Here is a 12,626-nt window from a genome sequence, read left to right on the forward strand (position 1 = left end):
AACTATTCCATAAAATGCAGTACTTCATAACATACATGTGAAACTTTCAAAGGAGCACAATAGAAACATAATGTAACATACTCAGGACTGATATAAATACTGTCAACTTAGACTATTGCTGCTGAGAAGAAATTACTAAATATGGAGACATTTTGTCCAGGTGTCTCGAGATCTGAGTTCTGAAATATTCAGGAATTTTAACCAAATATGCACAAACAGTCTCACTTTTTAAAGCACTTCAAAGCACAAGCTAAAGATCTTCAACTTACTCTTCCTCACAATATTCAGAAATGCTGGAAAATGATTACTTGAGCCTTACTGCAATAATGTCAACATACTTAAAATATCTGACTTGAAAAAAAAATTCCCCATAACTCAATACATTATACTTCAATGTTCCACTCCTTATCAGCTATCCAGCTACTCTTTAATGCAGTACTGAGGGTGCAGGAAATGCTTATCTGGAACTTTTTCTCAGTTTTAAAACAGTATTTTAAAGTATATTTCAAACCGTGTATTTAATAAAAGCTGCTGACCAATATTAGAGGCCTTGTTAAAAAAAATCAAAGTCATGTTTGCTGTGCAAATACAAGAAGCAATGCAGAATATATATAATAATGAAAAGATACAACTGATGAGAGAGGCCTGGTTTATGATTTTTTTACTGCTGAGCAACCCATATGCATTGACAGTAGCAAAAGGGACCAGAGAGGTTGCATTCAGACTTTGAAAGAAAACAGTCAAAAGACCCTTGGTAACTTACTGAGTTTTTCCATATTTGGCAGCAAAGAACTCCAAGTGTCCAAATATTCTGCTCTAAACCCATCCATTGAAAAAAGGATAAGTGGTGGGAGAGTAAATCTACAAGAAAATATAAATTTATCATCATAAAGAAGTTCAGAGAGTTGGTGACTTATTAAGATTTCTAACAATATAAATTCAGCTTTTATAAGCAGGATCTAGTGTATTGATCTGCATCCCAGAATGAATGACACAGTGTGGGATAAAGAAATAGTTCAATATTGAGAGCAAATAATAATTCTTCTGGTAAGAAACCAGAGGAGGAATAAAATGCAAGTAATCATTTCAGTCATAATACTTTTTAAAAGTTACATATTGCAATCACTATCCCAGTTTGTTCTTATTAACAGTGGTCTTTCCAAAACACAGAAGCACACTAGCATCCATAGTTTGTACCAAAACAGTCTGCATAGAACAACTCACTGATTTGAAACTGAAATTAAATGGATCTTTATACTGCAATGTGATGTATTCCACTTAAAGAAGCTCCTCTCCACTACTTTCCAAGCTTTAGCCTACAAAACTCTGTTAACTCAATAAGTTATTTGTTGACCTAAAATGTGTACTTTGATACCTGTTTTGGGAAGTGCATGCAGGAACTACAAAGAAGTCACAATGCTAGTGGTCTTACTGTCATAATTAAACTAAGTTGATAGTAAAATCAAATAAAATAATGGATAATGTCACAAATACCATAACTGAGCCAAAAATTAATTAATCTTTCTTCAAGGACAACTTTTAAATGTTGTTTCTGTGTAGCCTCTACCCACTATCCTGAAATCTTGCACAAATAGCAATATTTTTTCGGTGTTTGTAGATATACAGCTACTTCATAGCTGTCTTATCTCCATAGCTACCTTTTTTCCTGCAAATAATTAGAGCAAAAATCCCCTGAATAACTCTGTTGCCTAAAGAATTGCAATCACAGATTCTATCTATCTGTTATTACAGACTGCATAAGGTGACTTATCTGAGTTGTCAAAGATACAACATGGTAACATAAAATGGACTATGAACAATTTGTGATAAATGAACATTGAGATAACTCTAACAATTTTTCCAGGTCTTTGCTGAATTTCAATCTGAATTTGAACTTCTGTACTCTGCCCTAAACTGTAAATGATCAATGAATGACGAAGGTTTTAAAAAGAACAAACATTCCTAGTCACAAACCATTTCTACAGAATATTCCTCAGGGCAGGGACTTTACTCTCCATAAATATGAAAACCTGTTTCAGAACACTGGAGTATTTCTGACCATTGCAAAGATTTTGTTTGCTAAGAAGACAAATTCCTTTATCCTACCCGTCTGGACACTGAGGAGTTTCAACTGACACACATGGTTCTTCTACCCAAGATGTTTCACCTAAAAGGAAAAAAAAATACTGAGTTAGCACTGAACCCCACCACCACCACCAAAAGAAGCAGCTGCCTGGATGATCTTTTTAAAGCTCTTCCTGTAACATTTTCTGCTTCAACAGAAATCTATATCTAAAGACACCTTTACTTTAGAAACAATTTGGTGCAACCTATCAGGCCCTCAAACCCTGAAAGGACTAGTGCTCACAACTGTAAGTCAAAAACAAAGAACATATGCTACACAGAAAAGCAAAGAAACAAAATGAAGAAGAGAACACTATGAAAGCTTAGCCTTTTATTGAGTTTTAAATTAAAAATATTCAAACTGCATCCTGTCCACTCTGGGCTACTTATTCCTTTTTCCTTTTCTGGGTACCACTGACACACTAGAGACAAGCCCAGGGCTCCCTTTAGTACTTCTTTTCTTTCTGTATGTTGTGGTTTAACTTTTTTTAGCTTTAATCTACATTTAGTTAACAACTATAATTTTGCAGGAATTGCCTTAGATTTATCCCCTTCCACAATGCAAAGGAATTCTGGTAACAGACACCATGTCACCTCAAGTGTCATTCCTGTAACTGAATTATACCTGCACTATTCTTTATGTGTTTAGCTGGAGCCAGTATGAAACAATTATCCATGAACAAAGATATTCAAAAATAAGTAAAACATAAGAAATCCAGTCTAAAACCAGATTTGTAATAAAAAGGATGGGAAATTTTAAATTAGAGATGACTACTACAATATATACTTCAGATTGTCTCCATCTACATTTTGGAGGGAAAAAAGGATGAAAAAAAAAAGAATAAAAGGAAACAATCCAAAGCCCCCACATGGTATACTTCTGCAATATCCAAATCATTCTATCTATCTCATGAATGACATAATTCACAGTGTTCTTCAGAAACAGCATTTTTCACAGTGAAAAATACCAAAAGTTTCATCTCAAAATATTAATTTTTCAAAATGCGAGTCAGACTCTGGTCTTGAGAAACAAATTCATCTACCTTTATATTTTCAATGTTTGCCCATCTATTTCATACAAAAATCTATATATAAAACTTTTAGATTTTGATTTACCTTTGCAAATGCTGTAGTAATTTACACAGCAGTCTTTTTTCTGCAAGCAGTCATCCGAACAAGAACAATAACTTCCAGGTATTCTTGTCTCACCGCAACGGAAGTTAGTGCACGTCCAAGATCGGACTTAAAATTGGAAGAAAAAAAAACTATGATTCAGTTCACCTCATGTGAACTTCTTTGCATGGAAACCTTTCAAACAGGTAAAGGAAAACAAATTGTTATTTATGTATACTGTTTGAGTTGCTTTAGAAGTTTGCTCTGGAAAGAAAACTCAGAATTTCATTCAATGCAAAAAGTCAATTTCTTTGGTCATTGAACAATAACACAGAGTCATAAAATAATTTATTTTACAAAAGTATCCCCAAAGTCATCTTCCTCAAAGCCTTCCATCTTTCCAAAAAGATCTAGGGAAAAAACCAAACCAAACAAAACAAAACAAAAAAACCACCACTCCCTATTTTGTTTACAGAGGAGAAAGAGAAGCAAACTGATCTTTTTCATGCTCTTGCACATGAGTTACAGTAGAGAGGAAAAAAAAATAGAGAAATGAGGGCTGAAGTGGGCAGAAAAAGCAATAAGGATGAAGAAATATCTGAGCAGCTGCGGGGAAAGCAGAACAGTAACTGGAGAGGAGCCTGGCCTCAATGCAGAACCAGGCTATTCCCCTGGAAGACAAGTGGACTCCTCCAGTCCCAGGCACCCACTGAGGTCTGCATGAGGCTGGAGAGCACAACTGACTGTGAAACACCCCCTTATTTTCAAATGTGCAAGAGGTACTGGCACAACAGGGCTGCTTCAAGGTCCCCGTTTAAAGATAACCCATTATTTCTGCTCATGCTCATCTTCAGCTTTGTATGTGCCATGAAATATACATGGCAAATGCTCTGGTTATCCGTAAGGGGCAAAAATACAGGGGTCTGATTTGAGAAATATGCAGGAAGATTTTGTGTCCTGCCAGGTCACCAAGTTACAGCTCTCTAGCCACCTGATTACAGAGGCAGCTTGACTCTACCACATCCACCTGAACAGGAAGTATAACTTTACCATGAGGATGACAGAGCACTGGAAAGGTTGCTCAGAGAGGTTGTGGAATCTTCCTTCCTGGAGACATTCAAAAGCCACCTGGACACAAGCCTTAGGAGTGTGCTCTAGGATCTTGCTTGAGCAGGGAGGTTCAACTAGATTGCCTCCAGTGGTCCATTGCAACCTTAACTATTCTGTGATTTTGTGATTTTTGTCACATTTCCCTCCCTAGGAAATGTGAGATGACCTCTATGTATCTGCATAAACATGGCAATTACCCATTTTCTATTCCAGAAGAAAATGAAAAAAATTCAAAATCAAATGGACAGCAGTGAGCACTGCCTGGAGGGGAACTTACTTGGCTCCACACAGGTGTCCTCATAGTCCCAGCAGCAGTCCTGACGCTCCTTGCAGCCGCTGTCGCACTGGCAGCCGAGCACATCTTTCCTGTGTGGCTCGCTGCACTTGTGTCTGCAGCTGACTGGAGGGAGAAGGCAGCAAGGCTGAGTGCTCAGATAACCCTGTCCCATGTAGGTCAGTTAAACTGATCATGGATATGGGCTGCAGGGAGAGATGTGCTGAATAATTTCCCAAATCTGATTCCCTAGCCATTTTCCAATATGGTCATCAGCACACGGGCCAACAGGGTGGAAGCAAGGCTGTAGGAATCCCTCTGGGAGCTGAAGGTCTGGCAGCTGTTGGGACCATGCTGGCCCAAAGCCTGGGGCAGGGCTGTTTCTGCAACAGGTCTCTGCAGGACCACTGGCACAGGAGCAATGCCAGCTTGTTCCACTTATCGCTGGCTGGGGCTATGTACAAATCCCAAAGGGACGGGACTGCCAGGAACGTGCCTTGAGCTGTTTTATTTCCTAGCATCATTCTCATTACATGGTTACGACAATGGGAAGAAGATGCTATCAGCTCACATCTCAGGCAGCAGACAAAGAACTTAATGTACAACTTACTTTAAAAGCTTTTTAATAGTCACATAAAGTAAAAGCATATTGGCAGTAGTTCTATCTAACCGCTATAAGCACATGTACCTTCGGTTAAAGAAATGCTTGCTTATTTAAAATACCTTACCTGCTCGTAAGCCTTAAAACACAATGCACAGAGCTCCATTATTAAGCTTAAAACTTCCTAATATCTCGCTAGATATACTTTTCTGCAGCTTAGGGAGTTATTCTAAACAAGCATTAATACACAGACCATTGTTCTATTTGTCCTTACTTTTCTACTTTTTACATAATTTTTCTACTGACTTATCTCATGGCTACTGCTTAGCTCTAATCACAGCTCTGCTGCCTCTGAGGCCTGCCTTTTGCAGTTTTCCCAAACCCCTCTGATTTTATGGATCCCCACACCACTCTGCCAGCATGAGGAAGGGGAGAGTGGCATCTCCCCTGCTCATTTCTAGGTCTGAAATAAGAGAGGAGGACTGATTCCCACTTTGGATGTTCTGTAATAGACCTACATGGGACAGAAGCTCCCTCAGGGCAGGGTGCATCCACATTCTCTGTACTCCACTTTGTAGAGCCAATGCAGAGCTAAAATAACTTTCAAATTATCAAAACCCAATTATGGTTCCATTTTATCTTATTTGCTATTGAAAGTCTTCAGAAGGGTCTAACACTTGATGAGCTACTAGGAAAACAAGTACAATATATGTTGATTAGCAATGAGAAATTTGCAATGAGAATGTGCTTCCTTGAACTCCTCCAGAAGGGATTACTATTGTTTCAATTCTAAAGGAAGTGTTTTATTTAATTGACAGTGTGCTCCATTTGTTTGTTCTCACCTAGACTGACCCCCTGATATCAAACATTATTTTTTTTTCCTAACTAAAAATACCATTCCACTGAATCAAGCCACTACCCCCCTTATACTGTAGCTTTACAGAAACTCAAGTTCTCAAAGAATATTCATAATCTGTTTTAGCATCAGCCTCCTGAACTATGACAAATATACTGAAGATGATCCTATATTTCTTTCACAAAATATTTTAAGTAATAATTATATATAATAGGATAATTGCAATAATTATATATATATAATTATATATAATAGGATAACATATCCCAAATTTTCTGGAAATGATAACTTAATAAAGCTTCCAATGTGCCATGAACTAGGCTTCACACATTTGGAAAGATTCAGCAAGGCACTTGGTGGTTTAGGATAGGTTTTTCAAGTATAGATTGTGAGTGCTCAGTTTTTATACAATTGAACTCAAAAGAACTTCACAAGAACTTTATTTTCACAGGTGGTGATTTTTCACAGATCATTTACATTACACTATACAAAAGAGCCTTTGCTGAAAGCCTTTGCCAGATCCAGATGGTTGGTAATTTTGCTGAAAGTATCATAAACATACCTTGCTCCTGGTTTCCACGTTTGAGTCCTAGTCCTAAACCTAGTCCCAGGGATACAACCACCAAAACACACAGCAGAACCTGTCACACAGACACAGGGAAACCAATGTTACAACTGTGATAAATTGTTTTGTTTATTAGAAATAAACTCTTACTAATATTTCTATGAATGCATGATTTAAGAACTAATCATTTCTCTGAAGTTCTTCATCAAAAAATTGAGCCTGAAGATAGGAGAGGCACAATAGTTATAACCTTCGAGTCTGAGGTCCTAATGCTGCACTTTTAACCTGTGGCCAGTTGCGATGTTGTAATTGAGGAAAACTTTGCTGGAGAAAAGAAAGTAGGAAGTAATCAGTGTATTTATCTGTTTTGCATGGGCTTTGCTTGTACAAATAAAGGCAATCACTTTTATTTATCTTCTGTATTCACCTGATATGATCACAAGGATTTCTTAAGAAATTTAGCTGGATTGAGGCTGCAAGTGTAAAATTTTCACCCACATGCCAGTTTCTTATAATAAGTCACCTTGTTCATAAGGTTAGAGTAAATTGGAAGGAGACCAACAGCCCAAGGAAACTCCATAACAGAAAGCAGCATAACTTTTGGGAGACTGGGGGAGAGCTGAGAAAGCCTCTATTCATCAATAGACACAAAGCTCAATAGACCAAAGACAAATGGCAATTCATGCTGGCTGAAAGGTGCAGAGAAAAGTGGCAACCTTCTCAGAGTATTTTGTGATATGCGCACTTTCCTCTTCGCTAAGATAATCATGGGAAAGAAAATGCATATCACAGAAAAAATCACCATGAAACAGCCCAGTTTATGTCCCATTTTAGCCTCAGAGCTTTTGTCTTCTGCCATTTCCAGGAATCAAACTGCTGATTCCTGGAAGTACTAAGGTTAAAAATAAAGTAGAAATGAGAGAAGATTACTCTCAAGCTCGGTACAATTGTAATGGAGCCTCTTATCCGAGACTACAGCAATTTTAGGGAATTGAGAACAACTGCCCATGCATCCCTTATCTTTGCTGCTGCCTGTCCTGCCTTGCAGGTGCTGGGCCAAAGTGTGGCAGCAGGGAGGGCTGCTCGGTTCTCAGGTGTGGGTGTACAACTGATTTATTTCTCTGGCAGCACCAAACACTAGCAATGCCATAGTTACTTCCTTCATACTTTCTCCTTCTCAACTTTACCTTCTTCCTGCTACTTACTCACAGGGTTTTGTACAGATGTACCTCAAAAGGAGTGGAAATGGGACTGGTGAGAGAACTGGATGAGGGAGACAGATGGAGTAAGGATGTGTGGAAGATTACCCAAACTAGCCGAAATGCTGAAGTCCCCTGAAGAGAGACCTCAGGTGTGAAGGCAGCAGTTTAATCCTACAAGCAGTCAGCAGGCTCTGAGAATAAGGGTGTTAGGGTGTTCCTTTGGGCTAGACCAGCAGGCACTCTTTCTGGGCAGGGAGGCTAACGCTGCCAAGTGTTTCACTGAGCACAGATAAGACTAATCACCAAGGCATGTACTTTTCACCTCAAAGACACTGTGGTTTTACCCTTCATTTGACTAAAATTCACATTTGTAATTGAAATAAATAGATCCTACTAAATTGAAGTACAAATTAAAGTATAGCTACTACAGCAACAAACATTTCCACTTCTTCAAGTAATAAGACAGCTGAAGTAAAACCCAAAAATTCCTATCGGGTATACAGATAAGATGATGCATTTATTATAATATTTACATAAACACCCTTGATTTTGGGACATTCATTCTTAGAGTGAAATAATTTTGGGAGCACCTATTCAAATCCTCAGGCTTTCCACAGCTAACTTCTATGACCAAATTCAGAATTACAACTACTTATTCTTAGAAAAGTTGTTCCTAGGGCATATGATCTGTTTGCTGGAGAACTTACACTGTGACTCCTCTGCCTAAAGTTTCAGGAAGAAGTTGCCAAGAAAGTGCCAAGAAAGTATTTCATACATTAGATTTAGCAAAGACGTAAATTGTGTGGAATATTAACATTTTACACCTCCAATATGTAGCTTGTGAGTTTTGCATAAGCAGGCATTTGAAAGCTAGCACATCTGAAAGAATGAATATGTTTCAGGATACTTAAATTTCTCACTTTAGTTTTCCAAGTACCTCTTGAAGGTATAATTTACTTTCCTTTATAGTTATCCAGTTTTCCCACATTCTTTCTCATGACTCATTTTTAACTGATGACTTTAGGAAAAATATGTCTGATATTTCATCTTCTTTTTTTCACAGTTTCCAGTATTTCCCTCATATTTTATGCAATCCTTGCACAATGCAGCCTTAAATTTCACATAGTACTATGTGAAATTTTTCTGATGACATAGAGCTGAAAAGCATAGTAGCTTGACTCTCTTTTTTATAGGGCTGTTTTCCAAATTAAGTTGCAAGTTTTTCTAAAATCAGTATTTGTAGTTTTCTCTAAATTTCAATTTACAAATGCTAGAGCTTGTGCAAACATATATACATATTTAATCCTTGTTTCTATTGTGGTCACAAGCAGAAGATACATGAAAATATTTTAAAAACTTAACAAAAAGCCTATACTTTATTGTTTACAAGGCAGGTGCATAGCTCTTAAAGCCTCAGGGAAGAGGTGAAGAGTTGACACGATATTTGAGATGTGGGACTGACAATACTGCACAAAACATTTCATTAGGCTTTTCCCATGCCTTGCTTCCTGAGTGTTTTTTGCCAATGACTTGACTACAGGTTCTGTTTTGTTAATGACAAATATAAAGATAGAAAAGTAAGCAAAAAGAAAGTGTGGTTGCTTTGGCCACAAGCACATCTGTTTTGAGACAATATCTTAAACAAAGTATCAAAGCAATATCTTCACTATGCAAAAGAACGGTCAGGTTAATGAAGTACAACAAAAACTGCCAGTAAAAAAAATTGCTTCATAGGTACTAGAAGAACTTTAGGAATGTGCCAGTGAAGCTAGTGGAGTTTCAGTGTCACACTCCTGCAGTAAAATTTTAACTACCAATTACTAAGCTACCCCAAATGATTATACTGATACAGTGAAACTTCAAAAAATCCTGCAGATTTGAGAATGGTTAAAGTGGCAGCCCTGAAGAGCAGCACCTACTTACAGCACAGATGACTTTGTATTTCACGACGTTTTTTTTCTTCACATACTCTTCTGATTTTAAAGACATCCCCTCTGAATATCCTCTGTGATCCTCAAGTTCCATTTTGTCGAGCTCTGCCACTCGTCTGCGTCTCCTGCTTTTCTCACCCCCCCAGCTGTGTTAGCTGCAAGTGAGAGGCTACTCCTTCTTCAAGAGTTCTAGTACTTTGCTCATAGGTCTTTTTATGAGATCTCAGCTCTTACATCCGTGTTAGGCTTGCAGGAAGCCAAAGCAAGCAGGAAAACTACTCTGAAAGGTCAAAGGCTGAAAAACACTTATCTGTGTTTAGGGAACCTGACTGTTCAAGATAAGAACGGCATTAGGCAAACACTTAAGTGAAGATTAGAACTAAGTGTTGCTAAGCAATAAAATGCTAAAATACTCAAGTACTCAACTATTTGGTTAAAAGCTTGTCATCCAGAGAATTTATCCTCAAAGAAAGTGTTAAATATACGAAACCAGTATGAAAGGAGAGGGTTTCTTATTTCGTGTTCTGTGTCACGCCTATGTATTCAGATCCCTTTCCTTATTTAGCATTAGAGGATTTCTCCCGGTTAGTTTCAATCCATCTATGTCTCAACTTCTTTCCCCTTCTTATACCGTTTTTCTCCAGCACTTAAAACTGTGTTAATTAAAAACAAAATATATACAGCCAAATAAAATTCAATTTAAAAAAAAGGTTTTGTTTAAGTACAATTTAAAATCTATTTCTTTGTCATCTTGGTGGTTACTGAAAGGATTGGCTGTTATGAAAATGTACCTTCAAAGCCTACTAGGACTATGATGAATATGTAACTATTCAGATGTTGATCTGATTCCAAATTTGAGCATCACATGAGCTGCAACTTATAATAATCAAATTTAGAATGTTTATAATTATATAAAGAAAACCAAAGCGTGAATCTGTACAAGCAGGTATGAAGAAAATTAACTCCACTGCAACCCAAATTTGTAATTTTATTCTATACAATTTGTATTATGCTTAAGTCCAGCATTATACAGTACTTCCCCATTAATCACACACACACACACATCATCATCATCATCATCATCATCCTTTAATTTACAGATATCACTCTCTTACTCTACGAGACGTTTTACCTCTGTTAAATGCCCATTGAGTTCCCTTCTTCCATGACCAAGGTTCCATCTCTTGTGGTGATTTCTCAGGACAGGAGGTGTGTTGTGAGGAGTTACTGGTTGCCAAAACCTATCCATGTTGGGTAAAACCTGTAGGTTGTGAGGCTTGCCCTCTGCTCATGTGGCTTCTGCTATAGTGCTTCCCATACAACACGCAACTGAAATAAGGAGTTACAACACTTAAACATTGTTTCCACTTCAATTTTCACACCTGGGGCCCTTGAAGGAAGCTATAAGGTTCCTTAGCTAACTCCTCCTCTTACCTTACTGGTATGGACTTACTCCCAGGCTGCAGACTTTCCCTTGGTTGGAAAGCTGCTCTGCAGAATAGAACCTTAGGGTGTTGGTCAACAGCAGCTGGACATGAGCCGGCGTGTGCCCAGGTAGCCAAGAAGGCTGATGTCATCCTGGCTGGGATCAGCAATAGAATGGCCAGCAGGACTGGGGCAGGGATCATCCTCCTGTACTCAGCACTGCTGAGGCCACACTTCCCGTGCTGTGTCCAGTTCTAGGCCCCTCACTGTAAGAAAGGCATCGAGGTGCTGGAGCATGTCCAGAGAAGGGCAGTGGAGCTGGGGAAGGGTCTGGAGCACAAGTCTTAGGAGAAATGGTTGAGGGAGCTGGAGGTGTTTAACCTGGAGAAAAGGAGGCTTAAGAAGGAAATTTATCACTCTCTGCAACTACTGAAAGGAGGTTGTAGCCAGGGGGCCTCTTCTTCCAGGTACCAAGTAACAGGACAAGAGGAAAAGGCCCCAGGTTACTCTTAGGAAAAATTTCTTCCTCAAAAGTATTGTCAAGAACTGGGGCATGGCTGAGTCACCATCCTTGCAGGTATTTAAGACATGTACATGTGGTTTTTAGGAACATGATTTAATGGTGGACTTAGCAGTCTTTTCCAACCTAAATGATTCTATGGTTCTATTATTCAAGGGTTTAACTGCTCTACTATGGACATATCCACAGCCCCAGACACTTTGGAGTTTACCTGCTCCAGCCTGGTGTTATTCAGGGCTCACCTGAACCTGAGTTCAGACTATAGTTACAACATGCCTACAGCAGTACAGGAACGGCAGTAATGACCAGGCCATCTGTCAGCCCAGGCACGTGGCCAGCGGTGTTATCAAAATGTTCCTAGGCGCAGGAAAGAGATGATAAGCACTACAGTATATGGCAACCACAATCACTCCATTCTAATATAGTGCAAAGCAAGCAAGTCCTCTGGTGAGAGCAGCAGCCTGCCAATAAATAGGTCAAACAGCTGTAACAGCTGTAAATCCAGTGGAGTGCATTCCTATCAAATTTCTCATTATCTGCAACCCCTCTGGCCCCACACTGGGTGCCAAAAAACACACTTGTGGGTTAATCTGAGCAGGCAGCACAGCCCCACACACAGCCATTCACACTGTTCCCTGCTGCAGGAAGCAGGGAAGAACAGGAAGGGTATGAGAAAATTTGTGAGTTGAGACAAAGACAGTTTAATAGGCAAAGCAAAGCCATTCAAATAAACAAATAAAATCACTTCATGGCTACTTCACATCAGCAGGCAGTTGTTCAGCCACTTTCAGGAAGGCAGAGTTCCACCACATGTCATGATTACTTGGGAAGGAAGACACCATCGCTCTGACCATTCCCTATGCCTTCCTTTTTTTCCCCCAAAGTTTTATTGCTGAGCACAGCAT

The 12,626-nt window shown here is 38.8% G+C and overlaps 1 protein-coding gene across 1 annotated transcript in view; it reads right to left on the minus strand.

The window, feature by feature from the left end:
* ENPP3 (ectonucleotide pyrophosphatase/phosphodiesterase 3) overlaps positions 1-9,984 on the minus strand; it is a 35,447-nt gene extending 25,463 nt beyond the window's left edge. Inside the window, exons 1-6 of the mRNA XM_058802430.1 lie at positions 9,769-9,984; positions 6,641-6,719; positions 4,625-4,747; positions 3,241-3,366; positions 2,107-2,167; positions 764-861 (exon numbers count right to left, since the gene is read on the minus strand). Coding sequence (XP_058658413.1) covers positions 764-861; positions 2,107-2,167; positions 3,241-3,366; positions 4,625-4,747; positions 6,641-6,719; positions 9,769-9,870 — 589 coding nt within the window. The 5' untranslated portion in view covers positions 9,871-9,984. The remainder of the gene's footprint in view (positions 1-763; positions 862-2,106; positions 2,168-3,240; positions 3,367-4,624; positions 4,748-6,640; positions 6,720-9,768) is intronic.
* Between the last annotated feature and the right edge of the window lie 2,642 nt (positions 9,985-12,626).

This window comes from Ammospiza caudacuta, chromosome 3 (assembly GCF_027887145.1).
Source record: "Ammospiza caudacuta isolate bAmmCau1 chromosome 3, bAmmCau1.pri, whole genome shotgun sequence".
NCBI classification, from domain to species: domain Eukaryota; kingdom Metazoa; phylum Chordata; class Aves; order Passeriformes; family Passerellidae; genus Ammospiza; species Ammospiza caudacuta.